Source organism: Esox lucius, chromosome 12 (assembly GCF_011004845.1).
Source record: "Esox lucius isolate fEsoLuc1 chromosome 12, fEsoLuc1.pri, whole genome shotgun sequence".
Taxonomy (NCBI): Eukaryota; Metazoa; Chordata; class Actinopteri; order Esociformes; family Esocidae; genus Esox; species Esox lucius.
Genome location: NC_047580.1, coordinates 10,656,207 through 10,672,412, shown reverse-complemented (window position 1 = coordinate 10,672,412; position 16,206 = coordinate 10,656,207). Strand labels below are relative to the sequence as shown.

The window sequence follows — 16,206 nt, the reverse complement described above, 5'->3', positions numbered from 1 at the left end:
TTGTTTTTCGAATTATTTGCTACTCTGAACTGTAACGTTTGTTGCTGTTTTCCTCTGTTCCCTGTCTCTGTCCGTGTCGCCACAGTGGGCAGATGGAATTGTAGCCAACACATTTCGGGAGTTTGCGTCGTCGGATAGCCCAGACCGTAAGTGGGTGGTGTTTGACGGACCCATAGACACACTGTGGATCGAGAGCATGAACACCGTGCTGGACGACAATAAGAAGGCAAGAATATACATACAACAAACACTGCCCATAACAAAGATTGTCCAATATAATGACATGGCGGGAGTGCAGTCTGGTGGTCTGAGCACAGGTATGCGACCCCTGGGATCATTTCAACACTTCCAACTTTCTCTCCTGTCTGTTACCTCTGTGCTGTATCAAATCTGTGGAAATGAAGCATAAATGCTTTATACTGTATGAATTGCATATAGCATGTTTATTTAAGCAATAATGCACCACAGGGTACTATATGGCCAATTTACCACAGCTAAGTGCTCTTCTTAGGCACAATGAACTGCAGAGCAGCTGAGCACTTAGTATATGTACCACAAACCCTCAAGATACCTGGTTGTTACAGTAAACTGGATACCATCAGCATTCATAATTCAAATCATATGTATATATTTCATACACTGGGGCTAAAGTCTCTTTGGCTGTTTGTTTTTTCTCATGATTTTTCCTTATCTTTCACAGCTGTGCTTGATGAGTGGAGAGATCATCCAGTTGTCCAATCAGATGAGTCTTATCTTTGAAGCCATGGACCTGTCTCAGGCCTCTGTAAGTTCACAAGAAACCCCACCTGCAAGTGCAGGAAGATTTCTTCTCTTGTCCTACTGTGTTGCCCTAATCTCCTTCTGCCCATCTGTCTCCTGCCTCCTTAGCCAGCGACAGTGAGCAGGTGCGGCATGATCTACATGGAGCCATCTCAGCTGGGCTGGGAGCCACTGGTGGTCTCTTGGACCAACACCCTGCGCGAACCCCTGCAGGCCCCAGAAAACATCGCCCTACTCATGGAGCTCTTCCATTGGCTGCTTCCCCCGTCCTTCAAGATGCTACGCAAAAACTGCACGGTGGGCTTCAAAAGCAGACGCATCCCATTGCAGTTAGATTTCTGATGTTGACTGTCACCCCGCAAGAGCAGTTTATGTTGTGTACAATCTCTAAAGCATCTCTGACGGCTTTTATGTCTTCCAGGAGGTTATACCCACCAGCAACAGCAACACGGTGGTGTCCCTGACCCGCCTCTTTGAAATGCTTCTCGCCGAACCTCTGCAGGACGACACAAGGAACAAAAACATACAGACTTGGATTATGGTAAGACAGGTTTCAAGGTCCAGCTGCACGTGGCCATACTGAACTGAAGCAACTGAAATCAACACAGTTCTGGTCTTAGCCTCTCTGTCTGTTCCTCTCTCCATCATAGGCGGCCTTTGCCTTCTCCCTGGTGTGGTCCGTGGGGGGCAGCTGTGACATGGACAGCAGGGAAAGGTTTGACAAGTACCTCAGAGAGATCCTTTCTGGCAAGGCAGAAGGCCACCCCATCCCATCTCCTGTTTCCAAATGGGAATGCCCCCACGACGACAAGGGTCTAGTGTACGACTACTATTACGAGGTCTGTAATACAAACCTGGTCCGTCTTGTTATCAAGCTCCTTGTTTTTAGGTTCCTATATTTATAATCTATCATTTACACAGTTTAAAGGGAAAGGTCGCTGGGTGCCCTGGACCGACTCGATCAAGAACGTCCATCTTGGGGACAAGAACACCAAGGTGACGGATATTATTGTTCCCACCATAGACACGGTCCGATACACCTACCTCATGGACCTCTGCATCGCCTACGGGGTGTAAGTATGCCTCAGCACATCCAAACCAAGAAGGCTGTCTTTTGTGATAGTATGATTGCATTGTAGTTTCTTGCATTGGTGCTGGTGTATTGCCACTGATTTAAATTTCAAAAGCATTGGACTACAAAGTTCTATTTGTAAAAGCATTATTTGTTGATTTGTTGGATTGAATGGTGTAGTTTTATCTTTTAAACTTAGCAATACAAAAAAGTGTGTTTAGAGTTCCAGAGGGGTAGAGAGCATTGTGCCAGAACAAGGCTATGTCAGTAACTGGATATTGACAAAATGCTTGTGCAGACCGTTGCTGTTTGTAGGTCCGACTGGGACGGGGAAGTCGGTGTATGTTAAGGAGAAACTTCTGAACAACCTGGACAAGGACCGCTACCTGCCCTTCTTCATCAACTTCTCAGCTCGTACCAGCGCCAACCAGAGCCAGGTGAACAGTGAAGAGATATAATATACTACATGATCTTTTCCAAGCACTGATCACAACAGAGTTCTGAAAACGCATTTTAATTTCACCTATAAATTGTTGCACTGTTTGTAGAACATTATCATGTCCAGGTTGGATAAGAGGCGGAAGGGGGTGTATGGCCCCCCCATGGGGAAGAAGTGTGTCATCTTTGTGGATGACATGAACATGCCTGCCCTGGAGCAGTTTGGGGCACAGCCTCCTGTGGAGCTCCTACGACAATACTTTGACCATGGCAACTGGTAACCTTTCTGCCTGCCTCTCTCTGTCTCCACCACCACATACATACAGTACTGTAGTGTAAATAATTTATCTGAGCAGTAAATGTTTAAAAGAACACAATATAACATCAAAGTCAACACAAAGTTCCATTACATGAAAAGTAACAAAAGAACATGTATTTAAAACAAGTCAGTCATTTGTTTGGTCTCCCTTGGATTGTAGGGTTATTATCAAGCTTTTTCAACCTTTATATTTCCCAAAAAATTTAACAGACTATTCTTCACATAAAGTTTTATAAATAAAACTTTCTGCCACTGTTTGTCGCTCCATGTTTAATACAATACTGCAGTCTTTACTGCATGTTGTCTTTCCACAAGAAGGGTTTTTTATCTGCAGCATGCTCTACAAGGCCATTTCTTTTCAGACTTATATTTGAATCATGTGCTTTGATGCTAGATGACTGTGACAGATTCTAAGCAAGCACTTAATTGGATTTTCCTTCCCTCAAGAAGGTGACCTCATAGTATTGTTCAACAGATTCAGACAGCTTCTGGGGTCTGGGTATTTTATTATTTTCTATTTGTATTTAACCTAAGATTATATACTGGGTATTTTATTATTTTCTATTTGTATTTAACCTAAGATTATATACTGATTTGATGAGCAGTAATAAACACTAACTGCCCAGATAAATAGCTTCAAACTAATATTTTCTCGTGTCCCAACTTTTGCTGTCTTCCCAGGTATGACCTGAAGGATACCTCTAAGATAACCCTGGTGGACCTACAACTGATCTCCGCCATGGGGCTCCCTGGTGGTGGGAGGAATGCGGTGACTCCTCGCTTCTTGCGGCACTTCAACATCACCAGCATCAACGCATTCAGTGACAACACCATGGTGTGCATCTTCTCCAACGTGGTGTCCTTCTACCTCCGCAACAACGAGTTCCCTCCAGACTATTTCAGCGTGGGTAACCAGATAGTGGCAGCCACCTTGGAGGTGAGTGAGTCCCAGGGATGACATTTATTGAAATGTTCTGATGTTTCTTGATCCATAATTCGTCATTATGGGCTTGGCTCATCGCAACAACTCTACAGCATATAGTTGAAGATGGAGACATTCAAGCACAGCTCGTCAAGGCGTTCTGCTTCTTATGATCTTGATTGCGTAAATCAGGCAGTTCTTGGAAGCACACATGCTGGAGGTGAAGTGGCTCATTGTTCTGCTGGAAGGATCATTTGAAAACAAACGCTCATGGTCAGCCACAGTGTTTAGGTAAGCTGTGGCATTCAAAAAATGCTTATTAAGGGGCCTGATTTGGTTGCATCATTACATCACCACCACCAGCCAAAACTGTTTCACAATGCCAAATGGATCCATGGAATCATGCATTTTATGTCAAATTCCGTTTTGGTGACCACGTACCTGCTGTAGCCTCATGTTCCAGTTGTTAGCTGACAGGAATGGAACCCATCATGGTCTTCTGCTGCTGTAGCCTCATGTTCCTATTGTTAGTTGATGGGAGTGGGACCCATCATGGTCTTCTGCTGCTGTAGCCTCATGTTCCTGTTGTTAGTTGATGGGAGTGGGACCCATCATGGTCTTCTGCTGCTGTAGCCTCATGTTCCTGTTGTTAGTTGATGGGAGTGGGACCCATCATGGTCTTCTGCTACTCTAGCCTCATGTTCCTGTTGTTAGCTGACAGGAGTGGGATCCATCATGTTCTTCTGTTGCTGTAGCCCAGAAGACCACAATTTCAGAAATGCTCTTCTGCACATCACTGTTGTAAGGAGTGGTTATTTGAGGATTTGTGACCTTTCTGTCTGGCCATTCTCCTCTGAGCTCTCTTATTAACAAGGTGTTTTCACCCACAGAACTGTCGCTCTCACATTCCCAGTAAACTCTAGAGACTTTAGTGTGTGAAAGTCCCAGAAGGTCAGATGTTTACTTGTCTGGCACCAACCATCATACCAGGTCAAAGTCCACCTCTTGCTTGCTTTATATATATTGAGTTGCTGCCACATTATTCACTGTATGACTATTTGTGTTAATGACCAGGTGTACCTAATAAAGTGTTGGTTTGGGGATAGTTTTACGGTAGTTTTTATGGTATCAATCAGTCAAATGTATTTTATAAGGCCCTGTTAACATCAGCTGTTTTCACAAAGTGCTTATCGAGCCAGGAAACCCCAAAGATCAAGTAACAATGAGAATTGATGCCAGTGGCTAGGAAGAACTCCAGAGTAGGGGTTGAAACCTAGAGAGGAGCCCGAAAATGAGTGGTGGGATTATAAGAATAAATTCTGACCACATGCCTGTTCAGATGACCAGAGTGTCAATAGTGCCCAGAGTTATATGGATAGGTTGGTTGGATAGTTTTTAAAAGTAGTTTCATGGTTGTTTGTATAGAAATAAAAGATGGTATTTCATGGAGAGTTGTATGGGATCTTTTCATAATAGTTTGTTGGGTGGTTTGTATTTTTTATTTGCATACTAGTATATTGGAGTCTGTATGTTTAGCTTGCATGGTAGTATACAGTTGTGCTCACAAGTATCCAAAGCCTTGCAAATGCCAGTCAGTACTGTTCAATCACTTATAAAGAAGTGGAAAATTCAGGGATCTCTTGATACCAAGCCAAGGTCAGGTAGACCAAGAAAGATTTCAGCCAAAACTTTCTTTGTTTGGAAAACAAAGAAAAACCCACAGGCAACCTCAGGAGAAATTCAGGCTCCTCTGAAAAAAGATGGTGTGGTGGTTTCAAGGAGCACAATACGACGATACTTGAACAAAAATGAGCTGAATGGTTGAGTTGCCAGAAAGAAGCCTTGTTACAATATGCCCGACAACACCTTGACATGCCTCACAGCTTCTGGCACACTGTAATTTGGAGTGACGAGACCAAAATAGAGTTTTATGGTCACAACCATAAGCGCTATGTTTGGAGAGGGGTCAACAAGACCTATAGTGAACAGAATACCATCCCCACTGTGAAGCATGGTGGTGGCTCACTGATGTTTTGGGTTTTGCATGTTTTGCAGCATGTTATCAGAAAATAATAACAGACAATTTGCATTCTTCTGCACAAAAGATGCACATGTGACGCTCTTGGACTTTCCAGCATGACAGTGACCCTAAACACAAGGCCAAGTTGACCCTCCAGTGGTTACAGCAGGAAAAGGTTCTGGTGTGGCTAACAGTCTCCTGACCTTAATATAATCGAGCCACTCTGGAGAGATCTCAAATGTGTGGTTCATGCAAGATGACCAAAGTATTTGCATGACCTGGAGGCATTTTTCAAAGACGAATTGGCAGCTAATACCACCTGCAAGAATTAGGGGCCTCATAGACAACTATTAGAAAAGACTGCACATTGATGCTAAAGTGGGCAATACACAGCATTAATAACTAAGTGTATGCAGACTTTTGAACAGGGGTCAGTTACATTTTTTCTTTGTTGCCATGTTTTGTTTTATGATTGTGCCATTCTGTTATAACCTACAGTTGAATGTAAATCCCATAATAAATAAAATATGTGTGAATTCCACAAATTAGGAATTTGTTGCCCTTTGCTCTGGTCGTGATTTCCAGAAAATCACTGTACACCCTACGGCCACCATGGCCTTTATACCCCTGTTACTTTCAAAATATCACGGTCAGCAGTTCGTTTGTAGTTCGGACCTGAGAACAACCACAAGAACGGACTACATGCAGGTAAGCTAGCTAGTTATCAATAGATAGTGGACTTAACGATTACCTGAATCAAATCTCTGTTTTGGAAGGTGCGTTAATGAGCAATTGGGAGGTGGGAAAGTTCCGACCTCCGAGTGGGATAATACACCTGAACACTTTTTGTAAGCTAACGTTAGATTTGAGAAGTAACGGTTGTTAGGGTTGACATCACTCGTTTTTGGTGAAAGATTAAAAAACTAAAATGACTTGCTCCGCGCACAAATAAGTCACTATATTTGTTTATTTAGGCCGTACTCATTAGCGCAGGTGATTATGATGTTTAAGGATACTTAGCGGTTTACTTTTGGGTAACTGAGGTAATGTTATCCTTCTGGCTAGCTGGCCTTAACTTTACTTAACTGTCAATACTGTAGCCTGTTTGTTGTCATGTGAATGCTCCCATCTAAAACATGCATGTTTTATTTTTCTTATCAATAATTAAAGTTGTATATTTATAAGTTCCAAATCCTCTAATTTCACTCTATGACCTTTGTGCCCTGGCATGTGCCTTTTGTGCCCTAAACATGTTTGTGATACCGAAGGCCAAATGACCTTGCCCCTAAAGTGACGAAATTCCAAGCCTTCTGCTCACTCGTGTTTTCTTTACAAATGGTACACATACAGCGCTGGAAAAAACTAATGTTTCTTAAATCAGTATCTCTACATGTATGGCAGCTGTTCCATTCCAGTGTCTGTTAAATTCCAACACAGGCACACCTCATTTTTCTTAATGAGGTACAGATTAGGTGATTACCTGAACCAAATCTAATTTAACAAAGAAAAGTATAAAAAACACTGCTGTGGTCATCACTATCCTCTTGCAATAGGACCAGCTGGATGGCAAAAACTGTGCAAGTAGTACCTAATTATTATTTATTTTTTAACTATTCAGCATGACAAAAGAGTTGAAAAGAAAAGCTTTGAGTGTGGAAAAGAAGGGTTCAATTCTGGCTTTACTGGCAGAGGGATTCAGTGAGGGTCAGGTTGCTTCCATCCTGAACATTTCAAAGATGGCAGTTCATAAAAACAAGGTCAAACAACAGACATTGCAAGACAACAAAGCTACAGACTGGCAGAGGGCAAAAACCACTGTCAGCTGACCGAGATGACGTCAACTCATTCAAATGTCACTCTACAACCTAAGCATGACTTCAAGTTACACTCAAAAAGAATGGCAAACAGCAGCTGGGTTGAAGTGCACAGCAAGGACGTCTTGAAACAGGCTCCTAGGGGCAGGGCTGAAGTCGTGCAAAGCTAGAAAAAAGCCCTTCATCAAGGACAAGCAAAGAAAAGCCAGGCTGAAGTTTGAAAAAGACCATAAGGATTGGGCCGTAGAGGAAGGTAATCTTTTCTGACAAGTCAAATTTTCAGCTTTGCCCAACGCCTGGTTGTCTAATGGTTAGACGGAGACCTGGAGAGGCCTACAAGCCACAGTGTCTCGCACACACTGTGAAATTTGGTGGAGGATCGATGATGATCTGGGGATGCTTCAGCAAGGCTGGAATCGGGGCAGATTTGTCTTTGTGAAGGACGCATGAATCAAGCCAAGTACAAGGTTATCCTAGAAGAACACCTGCTTCCTTCTGCTCTGACAATGTTTCCCAACTCTGAGAATAGATTTTTCCAGTAGGATAATGCTCCATGCCACACAGCCAGGTCAATCAAGGTGTGGATGGAGGAGCACCAGATAAAGACCCTGTCAAGGCCAGCCCAATCTCCAGACCTGAACCCCATTGAAAACCTCTGGAATTTGATCAAGAGTAAGATCGATTGTCACACGTCATCAAACAAAGCAGAACTACTTACATTTTTTGTGCCAGGAGTGGCATAAAGTCACCCAACAGCAATGTGACAGACTGGTGGAGAACATGCCAAGACGCATTAAAGCTGTGATTCAAAATCAGGGTTATTCCACCAAATATTGGTTTCTGAACTCTTCCTAAGTTAAAACATTAGTATTTTGTTGTTGAAGAATTTATATGAATTTGTTTTCTTTGCATTATTTGAGGTCTGAAAACAATGCATATTCTTTGGTTATATTGACCAGTTGTTGTTTTCTATGAGTAAATACTCTAAATGACAATATTTTTTTGGGAATTTGGGAGTAATGTTGTCAGGAGTTTATAGAATAAAACAAAAAATGTCATTGTACTCAAACACATACCTATGAATAGTAAAACCAGAGAAACTGAACATTTTTCAGTGGTCTATACATTTTTTCCAGAGCTGTATTACAATATCTCCAAGGGTATGCAAACTTTTATGTATATGATAGTTTCAATGGTAGTTTATATATTTGGTTTGTATGGTAGTTTTTATGGTAGTTCTCAAGGTAGTTTGTATGTTTGATTTGTTTGTTTAGTTTGCATGGTAGCATATTAGTTTTATGGACCATACTCTGCCATAATGATTGACAGAAGCAGTCTGATACCCAGACTTGAGGTCGGACTATTAGAGTGAGAATTCTAAGCTCCAACATTCAACTGAAAGGCCTACATCCTGTTCATAATGAACCAACTACAACCAGTGCCTCTCTCCTCCAACTCCCTGTTTATATCACAGGCCACCTATGGCGTGCTTGTAACCCTGGGCCTCTCAGTAGTTAAGTCATCTTGCAAAGATTAGCTAGTGATCAAGCACTAGGGTGAAGTGATTTTTCATCTAGGGGCACCAAGTCTGACTGCCTTGAATGTAGGGAGATGATGTTTTACTGTTCAGAATTCATATTGACTTAATATCTTCTCACATGCAGTGCCTCTCACTATAGAATGTTGTCCATGAAGCCCACACACCCGCAAAAACACACACACAGACACCCACGCACAAAAACACATATCAACTCAATCCATCTCATCAAAGCGACAATGATAATTGTTGCCAGTTTTTGTTTCTTTGTTCCTGTATCAGAATGCCATAACACATTGGCAGCAGAACAGAGACTTGGGAAGGAAGAGTGTCTCCCATAATGGCCTTGCTTCCATTGACACCCTCTGTTTCATGTGGATCTGTAGGGTGCTATTAAAAGGTTAAGGTGAAACACAAATAAAGAGGAATGTTATGGGAGCCAGAATACACCCCACACATAGTGTGTGTGTGTGTGTGTGTGTTTTTGTTATACTATCATAGTGAGGATAATTTCAATAGTAAAACAAGGAAAATCATGCGAAGTAAGGACATTTGTTCTGAACTCACTTTGACAAGAAGCTTTCATTTACTGGGGTTAAGTTTAGGGTAATAATTAGGAGGTTATTATTAGGTATTAATGGTTAGGTTATTGAGGTTACGGTTTGGTTTTGATTTAGGTGTTTTTTTTAATGATTCTAAATCGCAAGTCCTCACTAGTAAAACCAATGTGTGGGTGTGTGTGTATGTATATGAATATATCCAATCTCTGGATATGTGTATTTTTGGGAGAGATAATAGGGAGAACAGAAGATATGGCTGATGGTTGTGTTAGTGGGAGATGGTCTCCCCCTACTGGGAAGCAGTCATGCAATAAAATGCAAATTAATTATTAAAAAATCATACAATGTGATTTTTGGGATTTTTGTTTTAGATTCCATCTCTCACAGCTGAAGTGTACCTATGATAAAAAATACAGACCTCTACATGCTTTGTAAGTAGGAAAACCTGCAAAATCGGCAGTGTATCAAATACTTGTTCTCCCCACTGTATAATTACAGACATCACAAACCACCTCCTAGTTCTACCTTTGTATGTCTGTAACAATTAGAAGTATGTATTATTTTAACCGATGTTAGTTAGCTCAATGTTTATTATATTTAGTGTAGCTAGGTCTAGGTCCAGATTCCAAAGAGAGAGAGAATGTTTCATGTTAGCTCATAGATAATACTTTATACTATCTATGTGTTAGCTAGCATAATAGCTATGGAGAACCAAGCCTGCCATTTATTAATAAATATATTCATACATAAAAATATAATAATAAATTATTTCCCTATTTATTTAATTCCTTGATTATTAATTTCTGTATTTATTTATGTTTTTATATTAATTTCCATCTTATAAATCTTATTTCTGAATATATTTATTTCTGTATTTATTTATTTCTGTATTCTTTTCAGTTTTTATTTATTTGCCTATTATTTTCTGTATTTATTTATTTCTGTATTTCCTTGTCTTCAAGCTAATGAGGGGGCGGGACTAAGAGTTGCATCATTCCGATGGGGATAACAAGTTGATTTCAAAGCCAGGGCAAACTGTAGTTCCAAACCGAGAGGAGTTTTGGGAACATACAATCGCTTAAATTAGGAGTCCGGTCCTATGCACTGGCACTGAGATTAACCCATTTCAATGCAAACTCTCCGGGGACAGACACACAAAGATGCGCTGTTGTCTTAGCCTATTCACTTTACATTGTCTTTTTCCGAAAACTCCTCTCGGTTTTCGATACCTTATTCATGTCACAAATGATTAATGTGCTTAAAATAGGAATAGTAATTGGTAACATGGGGATGTGACAAAGGTTCTAAAACAGCACTCACCATCTTCTATTTGCTGCTCTGGGCTTGATTGCTACGTCTGACTGTTTGTTCCGCCTCCTCATTAGCTTAACGGAAAGGTTTATTATTTTTACCTTGGTGCTTTTTTTCGGATTGTCTAGCCTAATCCTGGACTGTGGAGTCATTCTTTTTTGGAATTAACACAGTTTTGAGAGTTTACGATTTTCCTGCTGTCTCTCTCTAGGCTAAAATGGAACTAAACGAGGCACCTGATATAGCGTTGGAAAAAATACAATACATTCGGTTTTCCCAAATGGGAAGGCCCACGGTGTATTGACATAGGTCTCTGTATGTTCTCCTGAAATTTTTTTTGCCAAGACGAGCTTTGTATCATTGGTTATCTTCTATGTGAAACCAAACAACTTTTTTCATAAACAATGCTCTACCTCACAACATCTCTAAATTTCCGCACTCGAGCTAACAGTGCAGTGCTGTTTCAAAACAGCTGAACTACAGTGCTGACCTCATTGGAGCACAATTTACAGACATTTATCAAAATATTTTGAGAATGTGCAGTCTCCAATTTTGTTAATAAAATGAAATTTAGCTAATAGTCTAAAAGACAGGCCGTCATTTCGGAATCTTATCAGTCAGGGAAAATAACTGACATGGCTATTCCCAACAGTATGAAAAGCATGCCAATGCTCCATAGTAGTAATAATTTACTATACTACAAAAGAATACAGAAATAAATATATACGGAAATATAAGATTATGGAAATGAATACTGAAATGAATGATCAAGGAATTAAATAAATAGGGAAATAATATTGATTAATAGATGTATTATTATATTTTTATGTATAAATATATTTATTGATACTTTTATTTTTTTATTCATTTATTTCTGATTTTGGCAGGTTTGGTCCTCCATAGCTAGCCAGCTACACAGAAAGTCAAAGAAACACTAGCAACCTTACTAAGTACAATCTGGGGATGAAACATATTTTAACCGACATACTTAGCCGTTGAACGGTCATTAACTGGCTAACTCAGAAATTAACTTCACTGATGACATTTGATTTAACGTCAGCTAAAATAGAATGCCAATAAATGCACTATAGCATATTTACCTTCCTTTCGTGTAGATTTTTGAGCGATTTATCTATAGCTGATGGCCATGTGTGGGCATTGGCCAAAATAATTGGGATATCGGAGTTCCTGCTAGTGACTGGTGCTTCGGATTACGGCGATTGGAAAGATCAGTGTCAATTTCAATAGCAGCCACCCGAGAAAAATATATATTTTTTCACCCCAAAAGGGGCACAACGACAACAAGGATTCACACGCCTGGTCACGGTGAAACAGGCGGTTTCCACTTAGGGGCCCATAAAGATAAATCTGGACCCATTTTTGTTTTTTTCTTTAAGTGAAAACTGGGGCCTAAATGACAGTGGCCCGGGAATCAAACTCATGCAGCATTGGTATATTTGTACCAGAGGCAGCTGCTTAGACAACTGGACCAGCATAGATCACAACCCATACTGGATTTATTTAAACAAGGACAAACTGTGTAATTTTTATTCTTCAAACAAGTTCAGATTGTATACTTAAGCCGCCTACAATTGTTATTTCACTTCTCTGTTACAATATTTTCCTAATGCTTCACCTGGATCTTCTCAAAAGGTCTACAAGAAGGCCATGAGGAATCTGCTTCCCACGCCAGCCAAATCCCACTACACATTCAACCTGCGGGACTTCAGCCGTGTGGTTCAGGGCTGCTTGCTTCTGAAGAAGGAGTCCCTGGAGAACAAACGCACCATGGTCCGCCTCTTCGTCCATGAGGTGTTCCGTGTCTACTACGATCGCCTTGTGGACGACAAGGACCGTGCCTGGCTTTACCTTCTTGTGAAGGACATGGTCAGGGACCACTTCAAGGAAAGCTTTGACCAGGTGTTTGACCACCTAAAGGCTGAGGACCAGACGGCGGTATGTATAGGATGGGAGGTAGCTTACATGGACAACTAAACAAATTACAACTGTCCTGTTCTGTTCTGGTGATGGATGTTCTCCTGTGTTCCCCAGCTCCGTGAGGAGGACATGCGTAACCTGCTGTTTGGGGACTACATGAACCCTGACCTTGAAGACAACGATCGTCTGTACGCTGAGGTGCCCTCCATGGAGAGCTTCAGCCAAGTGGTGGAGCTCTGCCTGGATGAGTACAACCAGACCCACAAGAACCGCATGGACCTCGTCATCTTTCGGTAAAAGGCTCTTTACGTCAAGGTTTTTGGTGTGCAGTATGAGGTTAGCTACACTGTAAATCTGACTCTGATGTCCATTTGGGTTTAGCTACGTGCTGGAGCACCTGTCTCGTATTAGCCGTGTTCTAAAACAGCCGGGGGGCAATGCCCTTCTGGTGGGGGTGGGAGGCAGTGGGCGCCAGTCCATCACCCGCCTTGCCACCTCCATGGCCAAGATGACCTTGTTCCAGCCAGAGATCTCCAAGAGCTATGGCCTGAACGATTGGAGGGACGACCTAAAGGTGAGACTTCAGAGTGAGAACTCATGAAGTTAAACTATTACAGAACATGTTGCACTGCAATGGCATCTGCAACGACAGTATACACTCAGTGGACAGTTTATTAAGTACACCCACCTGGTCCCGGGTCGGACCGTTTTGCCCCCCGAACCGCCTCAATTATTCATGGCAGCTCCATTATTTTCTCAATGGTTCAGTGTTGGTTATCATGTGTCCACTGGATAGACTTTTTGTTTTCAGCCAATAGGAGGTTAGACAATGCTTTCACTGTGGTTAAGGATAAAGTCAGCGGTAAGGTTAGACCACAAAAATGGTTAAGGTTAGATAATGCTTCCAGTGTGGTTAAGGTTAGGATTAGGGTTCCCAACCCAAAAAGTGTCAATTTCGTAGAAATGTTAGAACAGGCACGCCTAGCACAAACGATTATACCTCCCTCAAAAACACTTAATACCATCATTTAGCAAATTCTAACAGTTAATTAAACACTAACTGAATGCTTATGCCTCAGTGCCTGCCTTCTGGCTTTATATAGCAAGCCATGGCCAAGTCTGTAGGAGCATTCTATTTTCCTAAATGGTGTAGTCTACCTGACAAACTGGCTACTGAGTGTACAATTTACGGGCTTTCACTAGAGGGTTATAGATTTTGTATTTGTTTTCTAACCGTTTGCTTTCTTGGCTATGGTGCAGCTGTTGCTGAAAAGTGCAGGGGTGAAGGGTCAGAAGACAGTGTTCCTGCTAACTGATGCTCAGATCAAAGAGGAAGCCTTCCTAGAGGATGTGGACAGTGTTCTGAACACTGGAGAGGTGCCCAACTTGTTTGCCATGGACGAGAAGCAGGAAATTGTGGAAGTAGGTTTTGCAGACCAGTCATAGTCTGATAGGCTTTAGCTCATTGAATTAAGGCTGGGATTGGGGAATGTTGAAGGAATAACATGAGTAAATGACTTTTTTCCCTTTAAATGTGTTAAAAAGTAGTGTAGCTTTTTTGTGTAGGAACTGTGCTGGCATGAGACAACAGAAGAATAGTGTGAGCGTATACCTGTTTTCAAATTATTTATTCCAGTAGATCACTGATCCAGTAGAACATCTTTTAGTATTAATATAGAGTATAATATCATAAAATGTGAAACTGTCTGTTTCAGAAAAGAATTTAATTGAAAGTGTTTCTTTATCCATTTTATTATTTGTCCACAAATTCAAAGGCAAAAATTGTAACATAATATTACATTTTAAAAGTGAGGTTTTCACTAGAGAGTTGCTTTAATACTGAGGTTACTGTATAAAGCTGACCTTTCCCCAGGTCAAAGCAGAAGAATAAATCATTGCTCTCTTCCTCTTTTCAGGCGGTGCGTCCTATTGCCCAGGCTGGCAATAAGAATGTGGAGTTCAGCGCTCTGGCCTTGTATAACTTCTTTGTGACGCGATGCAGGGAGAACCTGCACGTTATAGTTGCCTTCAGCCCAATAGGAGAGGCCTTCCGCAACCGACTACGCCAATTCCCCTCTCTCATCAACTGCTGCACCATTGACTGGTTCCAGGTACTCGCAATGCAAAACTTCTTGCATTTGATAACTTACTTCATAGATCATATACAGTGTACTATTAACATTCATTTGGTAATTCATGTATTTTATCCTCTCCAAAATGCACATCCAAGCCCTGGCCAGAAGAGGCCCTGGAACGCGTGGCCAACAAGTTCCTGGAGTCACTGGAAATGAGTGAGCACGAGAGGCAGGAGGTCATGCCCATCTGCAAGACCTTCCACACATCTGCCATCCAGCTCTCACAAAAGTATAAAAAACCCTTCCATTACGTCTGACTTTAATAATATCACATTCTTTTAAATCTCGACACAGTCACGCCCACTATAGAAAATTCCAAGTCGCCTATAAAAATATTTTTTACATGTGTTGCAGGATAGCTGATGATCTTACAGTGTGTTGTGGTTCACAGGTTCCTGTCAGAGCTGGGTCGCCATAACTACGTGACGCCAACCTCCTATCTGGAGCTGATAGCTACCTTCCGTCAGCTGCTTAGCCAGAAGAGAGACACGGTCATGAAGGCTAAAAAGAGATACACCAATGGCCTGGACAAATTGGCCTTTGCTGAGTCTCAGGTACGTTGAGCCGTTTGTTTTGATCATGCTGTATGGATCTCTATAGATTATATATGGCATGGATTGTTGTCTGGTTACATACTGTTGCTTGAGACCTAAGGCATGGTTTTTGAATCAAGTGTTCATAAACCATTTATATGTTTTGATCCCTTTGCATGACAATGCATTGTTGAGCTTTTTCATGGGCACTCATGAGGATGATCTGTTGATTAGGTGAGTGAGATGAAGAAAGAGCTGGTGGACTTGCAGCCTAAACTGGAGCAGGCCAAAATAGACAACACCAAGATGATGAAGGTGTTAGAGGTTGAGTCGGTGCAGGTGGAGGCCAAGAGCAAGGTGGTGCGTGTGGACGAGGAGGCCGCCACCCTGAAAGCCAATGAGGCCCAGGCCCTGAAAAACGAGTGTGAGAACGACCTGGCCGAGGCCATACCTGCCCTGGAGATGGCCCTTGCAGCCCTGGACACCCTGAAGGTACAGTAAGCACCAGGGGGATTCTGATCAAACACCAGGGGAATTCTGATCAAGCAGGGATCTGCGCGGCCCGCTCAGTTGACATAAAGGACATTGGTAATGCAAACAATTGTGCAGGTACAAAGTGTGATCTCTTCTGATGTCTTAGCCTGCTGATGTGACCATTGTGAAGTCGATGAAGAGCCCTCCTTCAGGGGTGAAGCTGGTGATGGCGGCCGTGTGTGTGATGAAAGAGCTGAAACCGGATAAGATTGCTGATCCTGCTGGGACTGGACAGAAGGTTAGGGAACTGGTCTAACTCTTAAAAAAAAACTACCTAAATGGGTTATACGTGT

General features: G+C 41.8%; 1 protein-coding gene across 4 annotated transcripts in view; it reads left to right on the top strand.

The window, feature by feature from the left end:
- dnah12 (dynein, axonemal, heavy chain 12) overlaps positions 1 to 16,206 on the top strand; it is a 39,563-nt gene that overhangs the window by 13,453 nt on the left and 9,904 nt on the right. For all 4 annotated transcript variants that reach the window (XM_034296128.1, XM_034296129.1, XM_029124281.2 and 1 more), the window contains exons 34-51: positions 86 to 226; positions 701 to 784; positions 889 to 1,077; positions 1,202 to 1,321; positions 1,431 to 1,619; positions 1,702 to 1,853; positions 2,151 to 2,289; positions 2,401 to 2,567; positions 3,291 to 3,546; positions 12,427 to 12,729; positions 12,826 to 13,004; positions 13,093 to 13,285; positions 13,972 to 14,133; positions 14,628 to 14,822; positions 14,942 to 15,075; positions 15,238 to 15,400; positions 15,614 to 15,871; positions 16,020 to 16,151. In XM_034296128.1, the coding sequence (XP_034152019.1) occupies positions 86 to 226; positions 701 to 784; positions 889 to 1,077; positions 1,202 to 1,321; positions 1,431 to 1,619; positions 1,702 to 1,853; positions 2,151 to 2,289; positions 2,401 to 2,567; positions 3,291 to 3,546; positions 12,427 to 12,729; positions 12,826 to 13,004; positions 13,093 to 13,285; positions 13,972 to 14,133; positions 14,628 to 14,822; positions 14,942 to 15,075; positions 15,238 to 15,400; positions 15,614 to 15,871; positions 16,020 to 16,151 (3,156 nt within the window). The remainder of the gene's footprint in view (positions 1 to 85; positions 227 to 700; positions 785 to 888; positions 1,078 to 1,201; positions 1,322 to 1,430; positions 1,620 to 1,701; positions 1,854 to 2,150; positions 2,290 to 2,400; positions 2,568 to 3,290; positions 3,547 to 12,426; positions 12,730 to 12,825; positions 13,005 to 13,092; positions 13,286 to 13,971; positions 14,134 to 14,627; positions 14,823 to 14,941; positions 15,076 to 15,237; positions 15,401 to 15,613; positions 15,872 to 16,019; positions 16,152 to 16,206) is intronic.